Source organism: Canis lupus, chromosome 11 (assembly GCF_048164855.1).
Source record: "Canis lupus baileyi chromosome 11, mCanLup2.hap1, whole genome shotgun sequence".
NCBI lineage: Eukaryota > Metazoa > Chordata > Mammalia > Carnivora > Canidae > Canis > Canis lupus.
In genome coordinates, this window is record NC_132848.1 from 49,149,489 (window position 1) to 49,172,511 (window position 23,023).

General features: G+C 40.8%; 1 protein-coding gene across 1 annotated transcript in view; it reads right to left on the reverse strand.

Moving 5' to 3' along the window:
• LRPPRC (leucine rich pentatricopeptide repeat containing) overlaps positions 1 to 20,835 on the reverse strand; it is a 112,060-nt gene extending 91,225 nt beyond the window's left edge. Inside the window, exons 1-3 of the mRNA XM_072768199.1 lie at positions 20,628 to 20,835; positions 3,860 to 4,056; positions 2,302 to 2,424 (exon numbers count right to left, since the gene is read on the reverse strand). Of these exons, the coding sequence (XP_072624300.1) occupies positions 2,302 to 2,424; positions 3,860 to 4,056; positions 20,628 to 20,776 (469 nt within the window). The 5' untranslated portion in view covers positions 20,777 to 20,835. The remainder of the gene's footprint in view (positions 1 to 2,301; positions 2,425 to 3,859; positions 4,057 to 20,627) is intronic.
• Between the last annotated feature and the right edge of the window lie 2,188 nt (positions 20,836 to 23,023).

Consider the following 23,023-nt stretch of genomic DNA (forward strand, 5'->3'; position numbering starts at 1 on the left):
TTAGTATTTGTTTTTATTTTATTAGACATGTAGAGTGCTAATAACTATGTTCCAGGAATTGTACTTAAACTGCTCTCATCAAGAGGCCCAGTCATTTTTCACAACAGCTTTGAGACAGTTACTCTTATCCCTATCTTATATATATGAGGAAAACTGACTCTTCCACTTGTCCAAGACCACATGGCTTAGTAAGTGATCATAGATTTGAATGTAGGTGGTCTGCCCTGAGTGTCCAATCTGTTAACCATATTAATAGGTTATACAGGGCTTTAAACAGAACCACGTACAATTCAGTATCTGCAATGCGATTACATGTTACCATACAGTGTCTGAATATTTCTAAAAAATCAATTCAAGTTGAACTCCAATAATGGTTGGCTACAGCTCTAAAACTGAAGTACATATTCTTCACAAATCTTTCTCCCAGTCCAACATGTGTTTTCAAATTACATGACTTACTGACATTCAGAAATTTTTTATGAAATCAATTCTTTATCTTCAACTTTTCTGCTGCTTTTGTACCTAGAAAACTCTTTTTTCCATTCTGAAGTCAAATACTCATCTATAATTTTATTTTATTTTATTTTAAAGATTTTATTTATTTATTCATGAGAGATAGAGAGAGAGAGAGGCAGAGGCACAGGCAGAGGGAGGAGCAGGCTCCATGCAGGGAGCCCAACGTGGGACTCGATCCCGGGTCTCTAGGATCACGCCCTGGGCTGAAGGCGGTGCTAAACTGCTGAGCCACCCAGGTTGCCCTCATCTATAATTCAAAAAAAAAAAAAAAAACTCATTATCAAAATTAATTCTAGATGAATTCAAAACTGAGGTGAGGCTATGTTTATTCTATAGAGTCTTCCATATGGAGTGGCATGTTTCTTGAAGGATATATTTTACATATTTGTGACTAAACTTGAATCCTTTATGCATTTTGTTTTCTAACTAGGGAAAGTTACAGATTCTTCAACATTTAATATTTCCTACTACTTTATTTTAAATTGATTTTCTGGGATTTTACAAGTAAATAAACACATCATCTAAAAAACAGTAATTTCTAGTATTGTTTCATATCTTATTTTACTGCCATTACACATGATATTAGTTGTTGGCTTTAAATTTTAACATGTTAAAGAAGCATCCTAAAAAAAAAAAAAAAAAAAAAAAGAAGCATCCTTCTATTCTCTGTTTAAGTAGGCTCCATGCCCAGCATAGAGTCCAATGCGGGGCTTGAACTCATATCCCCAGGATCAGGATCTGAGCAGATATCAAGAGTCGGAAACTCAATGGACTGAGCCGCCCAGGCACCCCTCTTTATAAGATTTTTAAAAATCAAGAATGAACATTGGATATATAATGGTCTTCTAAATTATGTTATTTTCTGAACAGATACTACATTCATGGTTCAAAATTTTAAAAGCATAAGAAGGTACAGAGTAAAAATTGTATCTAGTATTTATTATCCTTCCAGAAATATTTTAATATTGTATTCATATACAGATATAAACATTTTTCTTCAAAATGCTAGCATACGAGGATCCCTAGGTGGCTCAGCGGTTCAGCGCCTACCTTCGGCCCAGGGCATGATCCTCGAGTCCCGGGATCGAGTTCTGCGTCAGGCTCCTGGCATGGAGCCTGCTTCTCCCTCTGCCTGTGTCTCTGCCTCTCTCTCTCTCTCTATCGTGAATAAATAAAATCTTAAAAAAAAAAAATGCAAAAAAAAAAAAAAAAAAAAAAAAAGCTAGCATACTATATATTACCATTCTGCACCTTTATTTCTACTTATATTCTGGAGAACACCTGCATTAGTATAGAAGAACTTCAGTTTTTTTAAATAGTTGTACAGTATTCAAATTCATGAACACTTCATAATTTATTTAACCAATCCTAGTGAGAGACATTAGAGTTGGTTCCAGTTTCTTACAAACAAGCTACAATAAAGGGTATCCATTTGCATATTTGAGTATATGTGTACCTATATTCTAACAAATGAACTACTTGGTCAAATGGTACATTCATTCCTAACTTTGACACACCAAATGCCTTTTTATTCTGTTCTTTTTTAACTTACCATAAAAAGTAATAATTGTTATGAAGATTATTTTTTCATTTGAGTATAATTGACACATAATGCTACATTATTTTATTCTTAATGCCCCTAGATGTCACTATAACTCACCAAAAAATATCAAGCAGCTCTTTCATCAAATTGAATTAGAACATTTATGTAAAGAAAATTCTTATTTACCAAAAAAAAAATCTACACCTTTTATGTATACACATCATATTTTTAAACAGTCATACCCAATTTCTGAAGTTTGTCCCATATCCTATGAGCAAATTCTGTTCTCTCTGAAAGCTGTAGTTCAGGCAGGAGAGAACCACAGCTGCGCAGGAGAAGCAAGGCTTGATTGCCACCTGGGCTACCTATGAAAAAGATAATGCATAAAATTTAACACAGTAGCTATTTCATACAGAAAAATATCAAAATGTAAATATCCAAAAAATCTGTCTCACCAAGACAGTATTAAAAATACCCACAAACTGGAACAACTCTACCCCAATTCACAAGTATCATTTACAATGTTACCAAAAGTTGTTTTTATTTTTAAGATTTTTTATTTATTCATGAGAGATACGGGGGTGGGGTGGGGGGGGGTATCCCAGGCCCTGGGCTGAAGTCTGCGCTAAACTGCTGAGCCACCTGGGCTGCCCCTAAAAGTTATGTTTTTAAAATTAGTTTTGTTTTCTTAAGGAAGCTAAGGTTATGAATCTATCTAATCTACAAGACTCTAGCATACAAAAATACCTAGAACTAAATTTATAAGCAATGCTTACTGCAATTCAAAGGCTAAGCTTCTCAGTATCTCATGAAACAGTCTAATGCAGTACAATTAAAACCCATGAATACCAAATTTAGGTTTACAATCAATTACAAAATAATAAACTTCCCTCTCCCTTTATCCATGTGTCTCTGAAAGAAGACTTTAAAACCTAACAAAACCAAAACTAAACCACCTACTGTATGAGTCCATTTATATAAAGTATCCAAAATAAGCCAATCTGTAAGGCCAGAAAGTACACCAGTGGTTGCTTAAGGCTGGAAGGGATGAGGGGTTGAGGGATAATGGCTGAGGGTTTAGAGATTTCTTTTTGAGGTGATAAAAATGTTCTAAATATAACTATGGTAATAGTTATACAACTCTGAATAAATCAAAGAGAAAATGACACAAGAGCACACAATTATAACTGATATTTGTTTTGCTATCCCTCATCATTAGATCCCACAGCTTCTTAATCTGAATAATTCCAGATGGGCTTTAGGAAGCTGGAGCATATTCTGTAACTACATGCAAAATTATGTGCGTGTTTCCATGTGGGTTTGCGGGTGGGGGGGGCGGGGGGTGGTGGTGGTGAGGGGGCCCACAGGCTTCCACCAGACTATCAAAGTAAGTGACTCAAACAGATTATAAAACTAAGTGAAAATGAAAGGGAAATAATGATCTTTCTGGAAATCTATCATACATAAGCATCTTAGGGAAAGCTGACACTGTACAACGGAATGTAAGAAAAATAATAACTACCAAGACAAGTTACTACTAAAAATGATTCTCTTTAAACTTTTTGCTTTGGGAAGCAAAAAGACTATTTTTATTTGATTTCAAAATAAACATCTAAAACAAAATGTTTCACTCAAAACTTTGCACTGATGAGTTGGAAAGACCATAAGATCACAATCCTGACATAAAATCTTGATGATCAACAAAAATAACAAACAAAATTAAAAACATCAAATCATATTCTACAGCAAGCTTGCCCCCAAACAAGACAATCAACTTTTGTACAGGAAATTTTCAAATACCTGAGTGACAGGTATTGTCAAAGACTTTTTGTAGAAGAGTCTTTGGGATGCGGCCAGTTCTTCGGACAGAATTATCCAATCTCATTAGAGCCCAGTCAAATTGACTGGTGTTCCTTCTATGAGAAGTGGGCTCCTCTTGAAGAAAATTATTTTTCTCAACAGCAATGGCGTATGGCCTGGCTTGGCTCAGTAGCCCTCTATAAAATGAAACACAAATGGTAATTAACTCAACTCTATCCATATTTCTCTTCTTGAGCAAAATTTATTTAAATAAGCAAAGTTTATTGGTTACTAAATACCTAAATTCTGGTGCAAAAGGCAAAAATGCTTAAAGAAGTCTAAAAAGGTAGGAAAGAAAGCACAAAATGTATGCAAAGTAAATCCCTTAAATAATTGTTTGATAATGTCTTGATAACCTTCCACATGGAATCATTTGAAACTAAGATAATATGGTATGATTTAAGAGGTTTTTTTTTAATTTCTCTTAAGTAAAACCAGATTAATGAAGGAAAATGAAGCAGTTTATGCTACAAAGCTCTCCTCACCTCTACAAATGAGACAAGAGATCTAACATACTCAAAATTCTGTTAACTGCTTTCAAATGCTTTCTAGGTATAATCTCATTATGAATTTAATAGAAGACCAATATCCAAGTTTAAATTATGCAGTATCTTAAAGAGTCATTCAGGACAAAAGAATTTCCAATCTGTTTAAATAAATCTGAAGCATTTTAGAATTTCAGCTCCCAATCCTATCTGCTTTCCATCTGTCAAGATGCTAATTATATACTTTTCTAGTTATTTGAACAACAGCATTCATTAAAAATATAACTGGATTCCTGGTATAAACCATCATTAGTTTTCAGAAAGTAAAAAAAAAATTATAAATTGGACAAGATCAGACTAGCACATGTGTGTTTATAAAGACTAGCACATGTGTGTTTATAAAGAGCACATGTGTGTTTATAAAGAGCAAACAATATTTAAATCATTCAATATTTTAATATGGAGCCTAATACATAAGCCAAACGCTCTCAAACACGAAATCAGAGGTAATCCATACTATAGAAATACAGGCTGTACCTAATTTACAAATACCAGACTTAAAAATAATCCTCATGTGTGACAACCCTGTCATAAATCTTTGAATTTAAACTTACTATTGTATTAAAACACTATTTAACACAAATTGCTTTTTTATTTTTTTACAGATTTTATTTGACAGAGAGAGAGCACGTGCAAACAGGGGGCGTGGCAGGCAGAGGGAGAGGGAGAAGGAGAAGCAGTCTCCCTGAGGAGCAAGGAGCTGATGAGGCCCAGCATCCTAGAATCACGACCGGAGCCAAAAGCAGGCAGTTAACTGAGCCACTCAGGTGCCCCTAACACAAAATTTCTAATGTGCAAAGATTTACACATTTATTCCAAAATACCTTAAACTTTCCATAGCAGCCAGGAATTATAACTAAATAATATATACAACGTACATATTAACAAAGTCTGATACTATGCTTATTAATCCAGGGATGCCTACAGAATAATCCCATTTTTCTTGCATTAGCACATCTTTACCATGATTACCAAAATAAATGTTTACAAAGTAGTGAGTTTATTTTTTTTTAATTTTTATTTATTTATGATAGTCACACAGAGAGAGAGAGGCAGAGACACAGGCAGAGGGAGAAGCAGGCTCCATGCACCGGGAGCCCGACATGGGATTCGATCCCGGGTCTCCAGGATCGCGCCCTGGGCCAAAGGCAGGCACTAAACCGCTGCACCACCCAGGGATCCCCAAAGTAGTGAGTTTAAAAATAAACTTGTTGGGGCAGCTGGGTGGCTCAAACAGTTAAACTTCTGCCTTCAGCTCAGATCATGATCCTGAGATCCTAGGATGGAGCCCCACATTGGGCCCCCTGCCCATTGCAGGAACACTGCTTCTCCTTCTCCCTCTGCTCCTCCCCCTCCCCCCCCACTTGTGTTCATGCACACTCTCTCTCACTCAAATAAATAAAACCTTTTTAAAAAATAAATAAATAAATAAAACTGTTGGTTTCCTAGCCTATATTATTAACCTTGAAAAATCAGCTATAAATTAAATGATTAAGTATGTGATATTACATTAAAGAAAGCTATAGGGATGCCTGGGTGGCTCAGCGGTTGAGCTTCTGCCTTCGGCACAAGGTGGGATCCTGGGGAACTGAGATCGGGTCCCGCACTGGGCTCCCTGCATGGAGCCTGCTTCTCTCTGCCTGTCTCTGCCTCTCACACTGTGTGTCTCTCATGAATAATTTTTTTTTTTTTAAAGCTACAACGAAAGTTTCACTACAAGATTATGTAAAATACAGAGGCAGTAACTTGATACTAAAATTCCTACCACTGTGATCTGGGACAAATCACAAGCACTCTGGTCATCAATAAGTCTACCTATGTAAACAGACTGGAAAACAATGGAAAAAAACCAGGACACTAATTAAATAAGACAACTCCGTCTTACCTTTACAAATCTATTGATCAGCACATTGTAAATGGCTAACTGATTAAATGAGCTGAATTAATTACCTAAAATCCACAGAAATATGTACCACTCCTAAATGTTTATCCCTTATTTTCAAAGGTTTTCCCTGGCCATTCACCTGTCTACTGGATCAGTTGTTATTAAACTATGCCCCTGCTCAGTAAACATAAAATAACATTATTTTAAATCACTCTGAACATGAAGTTCAGGTAAGTGTGCAATAAATAATATTGTTCAACAATGAAAACTGATTAACATAGAAATTTCAAAACTGGAGAGGTGCCTGGCTAGCTCAGTCCATGGAGCATACAACTCTTGACCTCAGGATTGTGAGTTCGAGCCTCATGTTGGGTGTAGATTATTTAAAAATAAAAAATGTTGGGACACCTGGGTGGCTCAGCAGTTGAGTGCCTGCCTTTGGCCCAGGGAGTGATCCTGCGGTCCTGGGATGGAGTCCCACGTTGGGCTCCCTGCGAGGAGCCTGCTTCTCTCTCTGCCTGTGTCTTGCCTATCTGTGTCTATCATGTATTTAAAAAAACAAAAAACAAAAAACTTTAAAAGAAAATAAAAAATGTTTAAAAAAGAAAAATTGCACAATTGTAATGAAATGTATTTGCCAAGATTTTTTACATACCCAAATCTTATAAATTGTGAAAAAGCACAAAAGTTAAACCTTTACTAAAATGCAGTTTTAAAATATATGATCAAACAAATACAAAATTCAGACAGAAGACAGAGAGGTTAGTAAACCAGTATGTTATTCTGAACATTTTTTTAAATTTATTCATGAGACACACATACACACACACACACACACACACACACACACAGAGGCAGAGACACAAAGAGAGAGAAGCAGGCTCCATGCAGGAAGGCACATGTGGGACTCGATCATGGTACTCCAGGATCACACCGGAGCCGAAGGCAGATGCGCCCCACCGCTGAGCCACCCAGGCGTCCCAATTCTGAACATTTTAAAGCTAATTTTTCTCACAAATAAATCTTTAATGCGGTTAAGTCTACACACAAGTAAACTCGACTTTAATTAGATAAGCTGAATTATGAATCCACCATAGAATTAACTGGGGTGAAGGAAGGTTAGTTATTTAACTAAGGGATTCTTCACTCTTCAAAGGGAAGTTTCCAGAGCTTCCCTACCTGGCAATGCTTTCTACATTATTTGGCCTTAAATTTATTTTTAAATTCCACAGAAACATACCCAACAGGAAATAAGAATTTCATGCCTAGAACAATACGTATGCTGTGCTAAAGTCCAGGGGTGAAGGTGAATCCATGTAGCAGAGGCACCTAACCATCAGAGTTGCACAAGCTAGAAGGCACTGTCTCCAAATTCTGATGACCAAAATTGATATAACCACATAAAGGAAAATCATTTTATCATCTTATCAACGTGTCATAAATGACTCCTTTGCATTTTTGAGTTAAACATCTTAGGTTCCCTCCTAAGACTCTGGCACTCACCACTAATATTCAGATTCCTCATAAATTTTCTCTAGCAAAATCTGGCATTGTTTTTCTGTTTGTTTTAATTGATGGTGGTTTTTATTTTGACTCTTTAGTACAAAAAACTGATTTTGTACGTCCATATTTCAAAAAGGTACAAGGATCAGATTATGATAAGCAGGCTTCCATGGGACTCCCCTCTTAAACCTGTTTTTTTCCCCTAATATTTTACTTTTTCAAGGCATTTTTAGGTTTACAGAAAAACTGTACAGTGAGTAGAGTTCCTACATATCCTCTTCCCTCTCCACTCAGTTTCCCCTATTTATATCTTGCATTACTGTGGTTCATGTGTTACAAATGATACACCAATCATGATACATTAAAGCCTATAATTTACAATAGGGTTCACTCTGTATATGTACATATCTAAGAGTTTTTGACAAATGTATGACAAGCATTACAGTACTCACAGTACAGTTTCACTGCCCTAAAAATGCCCCATGCTCCACCGATTCATCCCTTCCCCCCCTCCTCTTGAACCCCTGGTAATCACCTTTCGCCCTCTGTAGTTTTGCCTTTTCCAAAATGTTTTGTAGTTGGAATCACACAGTAGAAAGACTTTTTCAGACTGTCTTCTTCCACAAAGCAAAATACATTTAAGGTTCCTCTATGTCCTTTTGTGACTTGATAACGCATTTCTTTTTAATGCTGAGTAATATTCCATTTTATGGATTTACCACCATTTGTTTATCCATTCATCTACTGAAGGAAGGACAGACATACTAGCTGCTTCCAATTTGGGCAAGCATGAATAAAGCATCCATAAGAATTTGCACGCAGATTTTTGTAAATTTTCTATTCATCTAGGTTAAGTATCTAAAAGTTTGAGTGCTGGATTATATGGTAAGCTCATGTTTATTTAGCTTTGAAAGAAACCGCCAAACTGTCTTCCAAAATGGCTGTACCACTCAGTATTGCCACCAGCAATGACTCGGAGAGATCTCTAGTGCCCCACATCCTCACCATCATTTGGTGCCACAAGTGTTTCAGATTTCAGTCATTCTAACAGGTATGTAGTGGTATCTAATTGTTTTAATTTGCAATTCCCTAATGACATATGATGTTGAACATTTCTTCATATGCTTATTTGCCTCCTTTATGTCTTTCTTGGTGACCTATCTGTTCAGATATTCTGTTCATTTCTCAACTGGATCATTATGTTTCCCTTTTTCTTTAAGTTTTCTTATCGTTGAATTTTAAGAGTTCTTTATGTGTCTTGGGTATTCTTTAATTTTTTTATTATTTTATTTTATTTATTCATGAGAGACAGAGAGAGAGAGAGAGAGAGGCAGAGACAGGCAGAGACAGGCAGAGGGAGAAGCAGGCTCCATGCAGGGAGCCTGACGTGGGACTCGATCCCAGGTCTCCAGGATCACACCCCAGGCTGAAGGCGGCGCTAAACCGCTGGGCCACCAGGGCTGCACTGTCTTGTCTTGGGTATTCTTGACACTTATTTTTTCAAGTAAACTTTTTAAAGATTTTTTTTATTTGAGAGAGTACTCACTTCGGCAGCACATATATATTTATTTGAGAGAGAGAGAGAACACATGCGCACGAGCAAGGGGAATAGCAGCAGAGGGAGAGGGAGAAGCAGACTCTCCACTGAGCAGGGTGCCAGACATGGGGCTTGATCCCAGAATCCTGGGATCATGACTGAAGAGTCAGTCAGATGCTTAACTGACTAAGCCAACCAGGGGCCCCTCAAATAAACTTTTTATTGAAGTATTACTCATTCTTTTTAAACTTCAAATATACAGGAAACTAATCACACATGTTCTCAAAATTCTCCCTTCTGTGTTACGTTCTTCATTGCTATAATGAGTCATCGGAGCATCTAGCACTTTGGAGCTCCCAGAATTTAAAAAAAAAAAAAAAAAGAGGATACAGATATGCAATAGGTATAACCAGTAATTAATATTTATTATGCATTTAATGATGCTTCCTAGGTAACAAAAAATTATTACCATAATCTTCATTTTATAGATAAGAAAACTGAAGCAAATTGCCCAAAGTCATAGCAAAAGCTAGTTAATGACAGGATGACAGGTCCCAGATCTGTACTTGGGTAGTCTCCTTCCGAAATGAGCTCAACATGGCAGAAAAGCATCAAGAAAACTAACCTGGCTGCAATAAGGGGTTCACAATGGAAAGTGGTAAAAATTAAACCTGGAGGGCAGCCCAGGTGGCTCAGCGGTTTTAGCGCCGTCTTCAGCCCAGGGTGTGATCCTGGAGGCCTGGGATCGAGTCCCACGTCGGGATCCCAGCATGGAGCCTGCTTCTCCCTCTGCCTGTGTCTCTGCCTCTCTCTCTCTCTCTCTCTCTCACTCTTTCTCCCAGCTTATCTTGCTGTACTATTCTGTAGGGAATGGGGACCTCAAATTTGTTCTCACCAATCCCTAATTTTAACTATTTCACTTGAGTTTTCTTTAGCCTGTTGATATGTTTGATTACAGGGATTGATTTTCAGATACTGAGTCAGCTTTGCACACCTGGAATAAACCCAACTTGATCATGGTATGCAATTCTTTTAAAAACATTTTTTACATATACTGATTCCACTTAAGTTTAACATGTTAAAAATGGGTAATGCCTCTTTTTATTTATTTAAAGTAGGTTCCATGCTCAATGTAGGACTTCAACTCACAACCCTGAGATCAAGAGTTATATACTCTCCACTGACTGAACCAGCGAGGTGCTCCAATAATGCCTCCTCCCTTTTTTTTAAGGTTTTATTTATTTATTCGTGAGAGAGAGGGAGAGAGGCAGAGACACAGGCAGAGGGCGAAGCAGGCTCCATGCAGGGAGCCCGATGTGGGACTCGATCCTGGGTCCCCAGGATCAGGCCCTGGGCTGAAGGCAGTGCCAAACCGCTGAGCCACCTGGGCTGCCCTTAATTTTTTTTTTTTTTAAGATTTTATTTAGGGGGCAGCTCAGGTGGCTCAGCGGTTTGGCACTGCCTTCAGCCCAGGGCCTGATCCTGGGGACCCAGGATCGAGTCCCACATCGGGCTCCCTGCATGGAGCCTGCTTCGCCCTCTGCCTGTGTCTCTGCCTCTCTCCCTCTCTCTCACGAATAAATAAATAAAACCTTAAAAAAAAAAAAAAAAAGATTTTATTTAGGGACGCCTTCGTGGCTTAGCGGTTGAGTGTCTGCCTTTGGCTCAGGGCATGATCCTGGGGTCCTGGGATCGAGTCCCACATCTCTGTGTCTCTCATGAATAAATAAATAAAATCTTAAAAAAAAAAAAAAGTTTTATTTATTCATGAGAGACACAGAGAGACAGGCAGAGACCTAGGCAGGGGAAGGAAGCAGGCTCCCTGTGAGAAGCCTGATGTGGGACTTGATCCCAGGACCCTGGGATCATGACCTGAGAGAAGGGCAGATGCTTAACCACTGACTCACCCAGGCATCCCTAATTTTTTTTTAAAGATTTATTTATTTTTTTTTTTTAAATTTATTTATTTATGATAGTCACAGACAGAGAGAGAGAGAGAGAGAGAGAGAGAGAGAAGCAGAGACACAGGCAGAGAGAGAAGCAGGCTCCATGCACCGGGAGCCCGATGTGGGATTTGATCCCGGGTCTCCAGGATCACGCCCTGGGCCAAAGGCAGGCGCCAAACCACTGCGCCACCCAGGGATCCCAAGATTTATTTATTTAAAAGACAGAGAGGAAACACATGCATGCGTGCAGTGGGAAGAGAGAGAGAAAGAACGAATCTCAAGCAGACTATTCAGAAAGCATGGAGCCTACCTCAGGGTTGGATCCCACAACCCTGGGACCATGACCTGAGCTGAAATCGAGTCAGACACCTAACCAACTGAGACACCTAGGCACCCCAATAATGCCTCCTTTTAAAAGTAGTTGGTACTTCTTTCAAATTTCTCTACTGCTATAGACTTTACCACCACTGCATTGTTCTTTCAAGCTCAAAATCTTGAGTTAGGGCAGACCTGGTGGCCCAGCGGTTTAGCGCCGTCTTCAGCCCAAGGTGTGATCCTGGAGAAATGGGATCAAGTCCCACGTCGGTTCCCTGCGTGGAGCCTGTTTCTCCCTCTGTCTGTGTCTCTGCCTCTCTGTTTCTCATGAATAAATAAATAATTTAAAAAAAAAATCTTAGGTTATTTTATTGCTCAATCCCTCTCACCTTTCACATCTATCTAATCCTTTGCTCAATCCAGAATACATGGATTTTTTTGCAACAAATCCATAATTACTTTCTCAGGTTTCAGGATTTATTCATACAACTGCCAGATCAACCATTCCCAAAGTCATCTTCATGTCATTCTCTCTTTAATATCCTATAGTTGTTCTTTACTTTTTTTCACAACACTACGTTCTTTCATTTATTAACTCAAAAAATATTTACTGAGCACCTTCAATGTATAAGGCACTATACTAGGATCAGCCCTTCTATTTATCTGGTAAGTAAACCTGATATTCAATTAAACTTCAAAAAAATAAACACTTGTGTTAAGCTCTATGAAGGACATAAACAAGGGACTTCAATGAAACAGAGCTCTACTTCAAATAAAATGTTCAAAGAAAATGGGGATGCCTGGTTGGCTCAGTTGGAAAAGCATGCAACTCTTGAGCTTGGGGTCATGAGTTTGAGCCCTACACTACATGTAGGGAGATTACAAAAAAATAATAACTTTTTTTTAAAAATGAGGAACCAAATGGAAATTTGGAGTGCCTGGCTGGCTCAGTCAGTGGAGTATGCAGAGGTTATGAGTTCAAACCTCATGTTGGGTGCAAGGTTACTTAAAATCTTAAGGCATCCCTGGGGGGTTCAGCGGTTTAGCACCTGCCTTCAGTGGGGCATGATCCTGGGGTCCCGGGATCAAGTCCCACATCGGGCCCCCTGCATGGAGCCTGTGTCTCTGCCTCTCTCTGTCTCTCTCATGAATAAATAAAATCTTTTTAAAAAATAAATAAATAAAATCTTAAAAAGAAATGTTCAAAGAAAATGACACTAATTTTTTAATTGAGGATGAAAAGAAGCAGCCATAGACAACAGGGGAGCAGTATTCCAAGCAAGCCAGAACAGTCAGCAGGCCAAGCAAGTAAGCAACACACGGGATGTGGCTGGAGAGGAAGACTGGGTTACTGAGTGGGTTAGATCATGAAAGACTGTGATGATAAAGAGTCTGTCTGGATTTCATTTTTGGTACAGATTTTATTCTAGGTACAGAGCTGTATCAGAACCCTATTGAAGGTTTATAAACAGGGATTGTGGCATGATCTATTTCTGTTTTGAAAAGATTAGTCTAAAAAAAAAAAAAAAGAAAAGAAAAGATTAGTCTAGCCATGGGGTAAAGAATTAGAGAGCAACAAGAATTAAGACAGAGATACCATTTAGGAAAATATTGCAATTGTCCAAGTAAAGGCTGACAAAAGATTACACCAGAGTGAGTGGTGGAGACAGGAAAGAAATAGCTATCACCAAAGCCTCCAGCCAATTTAACTGCAAAGTCCAAGCAAGAAATCTCACCAATACAATGTTAATTCTCACTTCTTTATGTATAATGAAGAAAATTTCATGTCAAAGTGCCCTAGAATGGCTTACTTAATCCTCTGTATACATCCTACCCTATTATGTTATTTTCATGAACACTTGACAAGCACAATCTTAGAGACAAAAACAGAAGGCTCCATGGCATGGTGGAAACACAGGAGCTCTGAGCTTGAAGAGCATGAACCTGAGTTTTGCAGACCAGCCTGACATCAGGTTGTGCCATTTATAAGATATATAACGTAGGGCAGCCTGGGTGGCTCAGCGGTTTCGCACTACCTTCAGCCCAGGGCCTGATCCTGGAGACCTGGGATCAAGTCCCACATTGGGCTCCCTGCATGGAGCCTGCTTCTCCCTCTGACTCTCTCTCTCTGTCTCTCATGAATAAATAAAATCTTAAAAAAAAAAAAAAAGATGTGTAATGTGGCCAAGTTATTGCAACTTTTAAGCCTGTAAAATCTGGGAGATAACAGTATTTACCCCACAAGGATATCACGAAGATTAACTGAAATAGTAAAGTATTTCCAAAAATATCACCCTTCCACTAGGCAAGACAGATACCATTTAAACAAAAATTTTCAAAAAAATAAATAAAAATTAAACAAAAATTTTCTATTTTAGCAGTTTTATCTATTTTAATTAATACTTAAAAGTTATTACTTAAAAGTAACTATCACATCAAGGTCTTTATTTTACTAATATTTTTGCTTAAGATAAAGTTACGATAATGTTAGTCTAAACCTAAAACCAACATTAAGAAAAATATCAGAGGTGGCTCAGTCACATAAGCATCTGCCTTCAGCTCAGGTCATGATACCAAGGTCCTGGGATGAAGTCCTGCATCAGACTCCCTGCTCAGCATGGAGCCTGCTTCTCCATCTGCCTCTTCCCCTGCCTTGTGTGCTCTGTCTCTCAAATAAATAAAATCTTAAAAAAAACAAAAAAAAAACTTAAATATAAATAACAGTTTCAGTGGTACTCAGATTGGACAGGAAGTGATGAACAGGTCGGGACCTATGATGTGATATGGAACAAGATACTCTTTAGAATCTATAAAGTGAGAGTGGGATGGACAAGATTACTCTAAAGATCCCTTCCAGAGTTTACATTCTCAGATCTTACGTTCTTACTTACTTGTCTTTAGTTCCTAAATTTATAATGTATCATATCACCTTTTTAAAAAATGTATTTTTTGTATTTATTGGAGTTCGATCTGCCAACATATAGCATAACACCCAGTGCTCACCCTGTCAAGCGCCCCCGCTCAGTGCCCGTCACCCAGTCACCCCAACCCCCCGCCCACCTCCTTTCACTGCCCCTTGTTCATTTCCCAGAGTTAGGAGTTCTCCTGTTCTGTCACTCTCACTGATATTTCCCACTCATTTTCTCTCCTTTCCCGTTTTTTAAAAAATGTCTTTATGTCTATAAGTAATCTCTTCAATACCTAAAACACAATATATTCAAAACACTTCAGTGTTTTGCCTACAGACACGGCTGCCCAGTGCCTACAGTCTGGGCAGCTGAGTCTGTAGCTAAATCCCAACTGGAGATCCCAGATAAACTACTTCACTCTTCCTAATTTGTAATATCAACCCTTAGAAGATGAAATATATGTGTGATGTAATCATACAAACAACTTGAAAATGGTAAAGATTTAATCTGAAGGTACTACTATTTAGCCTCATCTCCAAATTTATTCTGCCAACATGCTGACCAATCTCCTGTTCACTCCCTCTCAAGAAGAAAAGCGTTTTCAGTTCTGCACCACCTAGCCGAGGTCCTATTAGCCCTAATCTGTAGTATCAATGTTGTTCCTACTGATCTTTCCATCCCCAACCTCTGTCTCTCCTACAGTCTATGTAAACTTTGTCAGGACCTATACCTCTCAAAACCCTCCGATTGCTTCCAATCATCAAATGACCAACTTCTAAACAACCTTAGTAGCTACAAGGAATCAACTGACCTTGGCAGTATCAACTTCCATTACATCCAATCCCATGTAGCCACACAAGATAAAAGTTTGATCTCCAAGTCCCTTCATGCTCTTCTCTTCCCCTAGAACACTCTGACTCCTCATTACCATATATTCTCTTACACTCAAGTGAGCCCCCTACCACAAATGTGACTGCTCTTCTCTCTGAAATACCACAGTATTATGTTCCTCTTTTATGGATAGAATATATGAGCTGTACATGTGCCTATCATAGCCCTCTGTAATTAAGAAGTGTATACACACAGAAACCAGAGGCTGAATCATAACTCCAAAGGACCCAGACAGACTCTTAATATTTAAGATTTTTTTCTTATTAAGAAATAAGCCAGGGAAAGTTTCCTTCCTTCCAACTTTAGAAGTCACATCATTCTGTCATAGGGCAGTATGTGCTCTTCCCCTTTAAGTCAATCACCAATCTAGATCCACTTCCAAATGGCTATAATTCAAAGTTTATCTTTCCTCTGAAGCACAGAAGTCTAAAAACTCTCACAAGAAAATATAAGCAGCTTCTGATCCAGAAGTGCAAGGGGGAAAAAAAAGAGTCTGTGGGGAAAGCAACAGTGTTTGCCCCTCAAACTCCCCACAGAGAATAAGGTAAGAGCTGGTTTTTAAGAAAAATTTGTTAAAGAAAAAAGTACTGAAATGGGTAATGGGGAGCAAGACTTAAAAATACAGACGTGGGGATCCCTGGGTGGCTCAGCGGTTTGGCGCCTGCCTTTGGCCCAGGGCGTGATCCTGGAGTCCGGGGATTGAGTCCCACATCGGGCTCCCTGCACGGAGCCTACTTCTCCCTTTGACCCTCTGTCTGTGTGTGTGTCTATCGTGAATAAATAAATAAAATCTTAAAAAAAAAATACAAAAAAAAAAAATACAGAAGTATGTACTTCCTGGTGCTTCAACTTTGAAAACAAATTAATAAATTCTAAAATTTCACCCAATAATGTTCATCAGTCTTTCACAGAACATTCTTGGAAACCAAGATTGGGGTGAATTAATGGAGGTTCACTGCACTGCAGGAGTGGATTAAATATGTCTTCAAAAAGTCTTTGCAGTCACAATATTCCTTCCTCAACATCTAAGATTTTCACTGATTTACTAAAAAAATATTTGATACCTACTATGTGCCACAAAGTCAGACACCAGGGAAGGCAAAGAGTAAGACAAAATCATTGCCTTCAAGGAATGTATAGCCAGGTCTGGAGTGCTGGTGGGTACACATGTAATCATGCTAATGGATGCTTAGTGATTCAGGATCTGAGAGAAAGCACAAAAGAGGAGTCATCAAATAGGAGAAACAACCAAGATTTAACAGAGAAAAGGAACACCTGAGTAGGGAGAAGGGGCAACACCATCCCAAGAGTGACCACCACATTCAAAGGCAAAGAGATGTGCAACATGGCTCCTCAGAGCTGTGAACCAATACTAAGTACCTTTACCATCTGGGGGCTTGTTAGAAATGCAGAATCTCAGTTCCTTGCCTAGACCTACAAAATCAGAATCTACATTTTAACAAGATCCCCAAGGAATTTTTATGCTCACTAAAAAGCCCGGTTGTAGAGGACTCAGAAGTAGTAGTATGGTACAGTTAGAATACAGGATGCCATGGAAAGGAACTCAAAAGTGAGGCTCCACAGGTATCTCCAGATCATGAAGCCCTATCTTGGAACTAATGGAAGCCACCAGTGTCTAAGTAGGAAAATGACATGATGGAGGTACAGCAGTTGCAAGGAGACTAGAGAATAATGTGAAGGTTGAAGAAAACGGGGATTCACTCCAGATGGAGTAAATCTAGCAAAAACTTAATCACGTGTCATCAATATATATGGGGTGAATTGGGTCAGGGAGGTGTCAATGAAAGAAGAATGAAAAATCTCTAGAAAGTAGACAGAAATGGCAACATTCACTAAAATAGGGAACACACAAGGAACAAATCTGAGAGGAAAGGTGAGTCCAACTTGAGATGTGATGGGTTTGAAGCACCTGTAATTCAACCGGTGTAGGTGTCTAATAAATGGTCTATATATCCAGGGAGAGAGATAATGCTATTATCAGATGAGTAGGAAGGGGCTGATGGCTTAAAAATGGGTAAGGTCACCCAAAGTGAATGAAAAAACATAAGGACTAGAGAGACAAAACCACTCAACACATCAGCATTTAAGAAATGAACATAAGAAAAAGGAAGCAACACAGCACATGAGAAAAATCCTAAAGAGAATCATGAAAGACTGGTGTCATCAATGCCACGCAAAGGGTCTCATGAAGGGAGAAATGGGAGACATAATAATATACCAGGGGTCAAGGACTTAAAGGTGGATTTGGTAATTAATGTTCCTTTGGAAATATTAAGTGAAATAAACTTTCATTTATACATACATAAATGATTATGTATGGATACATACATAAAAACATGCACACAAGGCAGCCCGGATGGCTCAGTGGTTTAGCGCCACCTTCAGTCCAGGGTATGATCCTGGAGACCCAGGATAGAGTCCCACATGGGACTCCCTGCATGGAGCCTGCTTCTCCCTCTGCCTGTGTCTCTATGAACAAATAAATAAAATCTTAAAAAAAAAAAAAATCTACACACATGGGATGCCTGGGTGGCTCAGCGGTTGAGCGCCTGCCTTTGGCTCAGGGAGTGATCCCAGTCTGGGGATAGAGTCCCCACATGGGGCTCCCAGTGAGGAGCCTACTTCTCTCCGTGCCTCTCATGAATAAATTTTTTTTATTTTAAAAAAAGGACATGCACACACAAAGGCTGTATACATTTCAACAGCTCTCTCTGGATGATAAATTAAGGGTAATTTTTTTTATTTATCTATTTATTTAAGATTTCATTTTTAAGTAATTCATACACCCAACGTGGGGCTCGAACTCACAACCCCAAGATCAAGAGCCTCACACTACAGAGACTGAGCCAGCCACGCACCTAAGGGTGATTTTTAATTTATTACTAATCCCTCTGTATTTTGCAATTGCTCCTCAAAGCACATGAGTTTTATAATTTAAAAATATAAAATAATGGTATCTGGGTGGCTCAGTCAGTTAAGCAACCGACTCTTGATCTCAGTTCAGGTTTTGATCTTATGGTGGGGAGTTCAAACCCTGCTTTAGGCACCACACTGGGTGTGGGGCCTACTAAAAAAAAAAAGTAAGTAAAATAAAAAATATATACAACAGAAAGTTAATAAATAAGACAATGATGGCTTTGCCAGTAGTATGATTGCAGTGGGTGGAAGAATGAACATGAAGTGAGGAAATAAAGGAGACAGGAATAGGGACAAGGGAAGGGAAACTGGAAAGCACCTAGAGGTTAAGTCCAGAGTTCTAAGAAGGGTGGGGAAAGATCCGGGCAGTCTTACAGGCTGTGGGTCAGGAGACTGTCACAAAAGGACTGTTAAGAGTACAAGAGAAAGATGGAACATTTCTTTATTGTTTGTTATGAGCTGAGTACGCAGTGGTGAGCAAAACAAAGTCCTGCTCTTACGCAATTCATTTTCTCTACTAAAGGAAACAAACAAAAAACAGATTAATATTGGACAAGTCACACATACCGTGTTAAAATTAAAATAGCATAGATTTTAGATTGAGTGCTGAGATAAGTAAGGCTTCTTTGAAGAAAGTATTTAAGTTGAATCCTGAATGACAAGAAATCAGCTTTGCAAAAAAGGGAGAAAGGCCTTGTTACCGCGACCTTACGGGGATCATGAAACTGAGGATCAAAGAGGTTAGGTTAGATTACAGAGCAGGCCAACGGAATCCAGGTCTAATGAACACCAAGACCAACACCCTCTCTACTAGATTGTGTTCTACAGTTTTCCTCAAATGCAACAGTGAAGATCAAAGATACCACTGACCCTCCTCTGGCCTCATGGAAGATAGTTAAGGACTATCTTAAAAAAAAGTAATTGGCACAACTTTCTCAAAATAAAGTCTTTGAAAGCAAAGATATACTTTCTGAGAAAGCAGAGGCATGGCTCCTGAAGGTTAACTGTTCAGGCCTAAGAACAAAATCCAGGCAGGCCGTAAGTTAGAAGTAGGCTATGTTCCAAAGATCTATAACTGAGTTGTTAAGTCGTAAAACTTTTCCTCCATATAATTTTATGCAGAGAATAGGTTTCTAGGCTGCTCCACAAAGATCCATGTAATCATAGTTATTACTACTATTACAACTAATAAAGTGCTTCCTAGGTACCAGGCCCTAAGTTAAGTGTTTTTTATAGATAATCTCATGCAGTGCTACCAACCCTATTACCACTCCATCTTACTAAGGAAACCGAGGCCCAGAAATGGTTTAAGTGACTTGCCCAATGGCAAATCCTTGGCTCTTCATCCTATGTTGTCTCCCAAAATAACTTTATTTATAAACAGTCTTTCAAAATCTGGTTTTCTCCAATTCTAAAACCTCAGTGCCCATCTCCCCCTTCTCAGATGGCCAGAATACCACTCTCCTACTTTTTCATCAAACTTCCTTATGCCCCCTCCGAGTCTATGCCAGACCTATCTCCTGATAAACCTCAATCCACGAAAGTATTCACACATCTGACACCACCGATCCCTCGGCCTCCTTAAATCCTCACGGAGTCCCCTGCACGTGTCCACTTATTCACTCGTTGACGCTTACAGGGCCCTACTAGGACAATTCCCAACCCATATCCCGCCCTTCTAAATGTCGAGAAGAAAGGCAAAGCAACAGCCCAAACTGATCATAATTAACGTCCCTCTCTATCCCCGCATAATTAACTATCTCCGGCTCGCCTTAAATTCCCAATCTATCCCTCCCGCAATAAACCTCTCGAAATCTAAGTCCCAGCAGGTTACTGATCACAAATAATGCTCGCACGAGGGGCAGCACCCAAGCTGGTCAGTCCTAAGGAGAAGAGTAAGTGGTACCCGAGGCCAGTAGCAGTCTTCAACCTCCCCACCCCCTATACACGCTCAGTTTAATAGGACGCCAGTAGCCCGAGCACAGAAGGCCCCAATCCCAGGCGAGAGCAGAATCCAAGCCGGAAGCCAGCCTAGCACACGGCATGACCTTCTGCAGTCGGCTGACCCTGTCACCCTAAAACCCCCGCTGGGGAGCGGGATCCGAGGCCCCGGCACATTTTGGCCCCAGAGCGGCGAAGAGGGCACACACAGAGACAGGCGGGCCCGGCCCCCGCCGGCATCGCGCCCCCGGGGGACGCCCGCCCTGCAGACGCGCCGGGGGAGAAACCCGGGCACTCACCCGGCGACCGGCCCTGCGCGGGCCGCGGGCACACAGGGGGCGGCGTATGGCCGCCTCGGGCCGCTTGCGAGGAGGCGCAGGGAAAGCGGGAGGCGCGGGGCCGCCCGGGCTCGCAGGAGCCAGCGAGCGGGTCTCAGGAGGGCTGCCATGGCTCGGCCGTCCCCACCGCAGGAAGCACGCTCGGCGAGAAGGACAGGGGGAGCACGTGACCGCAGGGTCGCCCGGCGCGGGAGAGACCAAAGGCCCGACGCGCCAGACGTAGGGGGGGCCGCGCGTTGTTTTAGCTTGGAAGGCGGGCCAGCCTGTGTCTCTCAGGACACGTGAGCCCCGCGCGACGTGCTAATAATAATAAGGTAAGTTGACCGGTTATTTGAGGGCGGTTCTCTTTCCGTTTTGTCGTCTTCCTCTCGGCGTGCTCAGTGCCTCCACCCCTGCACTCTTCAGTTGGTAGAGTCACAAGGGGTCGACTCCGCCCAGGTTGGCGCAGGGGCTTGCGGGGGGCCAACTAGCAAGGACGCCCGGGAACTCTCGAGAAGAGCCGACTATGACGGTCCCAGGGTGTGGGACAATTCGCGGGCCTGCGCGGATGCTGTCGCAGACGTCCCGCGGTCTGGGCTCCGCGCCGAGGGGGACGTCCGGGCTGGAAGGCTCCGAGAAGCGTGGGACTGAAAAACGTTGAGGACCTTTGTACTGTGCTAGGGGCCTCCAGAGTTAAAGACGGTGTGATTTGTGTTCCTGGGGCTTAAAAACAGTGTAAAAGCATACGTAGGTCCAAGCCTAAGTGCACAAGTAGTTCCTCGCCTTAGGACAGGTGGATGCTAACCAAGGTGGTGTAGTTTTAAAGCTGGAACTGATTTCATGATCTTCCCCAACTCCCACCCCGCTTCTTCGTTCCGTAAATGCACCAGCATCGGAGGTAAGATAATGATAGGATTAAGTCTGGAGCCAAATCTGAGCGTAAACCCGGGAGGCCCTTGTAAACTTCCACAACCTGAAAGGGTTCGCTGTGCACACGTGGGAAGCCGGGAACAGGCTCCTGCCCCCTCTTCCCCTAGCTGCATCCTGCCCATCACCAGGTGAGAACACTCAAGTTTACTCTGGAAGCCCTCCATGGTAATTCCCCGTGTAGCTCTTCACCCCACTCAACATCTAGATCCTTGACAGCAGGGACTGTGACCTTTTCTTGGATCTGAAGCACCTCCCCAGTGCCAGGCACAGTAGTGCATTAAATATTTGAGGTTAAGATTATTTATTAATAAGAGAGAGAGAGAGGCAGAGACACAGGCAGACAGAGGAGCAGGCTCCGTGCAGGGAACCTAATGTGGGACTCGATCCCGGGTCTCCAGGGTCATGCCCTGGGCTGAAGGCAGCGCCAAACCGCTGAGCCACCCGGGCTGCCCGAGGTTACTTAGTTTTATCTCTCCTTTGAGAGATGAGGAAAGTGAGATCCGAAAAAGGTTAAATGGTTAATCATGCTGGGTTATACTACTAGGCATTAGTAGTATAATTTGTTAATTCGCCTACTCAACACTGATTTATTGAATACCTATTCAGTGCCAGGCACTGTTTGAGATGGGAATCCAGTAGAGAGCAAAATAGGTCAAGTCTGGACTCTGATTAAGGGCTCCGAAGTTTAGTTTGGGAAGATAATTAAGAACTGTCCTGTAAAATAAATCAGGATAAAGAGATTGAAGGTGGCAAGTTCAGCCCTTTCAAAGAACAACAAGGAGGACCATGTGGATTAGAGGAAAGAGGAAGTTAGGGAGGAGAGGGAAGAGCAGCCTGGAGGTCTGAGATAGCTGGGGCCCAGATTATGCAGGATGTTATAGGCTCCTGTAAGGACCTTGATTTTTATTCAGAAAGAGATGGAAAACTATTGGAAAGCTTGGTGCTTTGCAGTGATAGGAATCTATTTACATTTTTAAGGGATCATTGGCTGCTGTTTGGATAGGTTATTTTAGGGGAATAAAAGTAAATACAAGTAGAGAAACCAGTCAGGAGGCTCTTGTAATAATCTAGGCTAGCAGTGATAGTGACTTGATCTAGGTAAGATAATGGAAAAGGGTCAGGTTCTCGCATTATTTAAATAGTAAGACAAAGTAGAAATTGCTGATAGTCTGGCGGTGGCAAACGAGTCAAGAACATTTCCAAAATTTGGGGCCTGAGTGTTTAGAAAGATGGAGGTGGCTCTGATTAAAATGCAGAAGATTGGGGCACCTGGGTGGGTTAAGTCTCTGTCTCAGCTCATGATTCCGTCCTGGGATCAAACCCCATATCAGGCCCCCTGCTCCAATGGGAGTCTGCTTCTCCCTCTCCCTCTGACCCTCCTCCCACTCTGTTGTGCCCAAGATTGCAAATCCGAGAAACCACCAAGGAGCCGACACCCATGCAAGCGC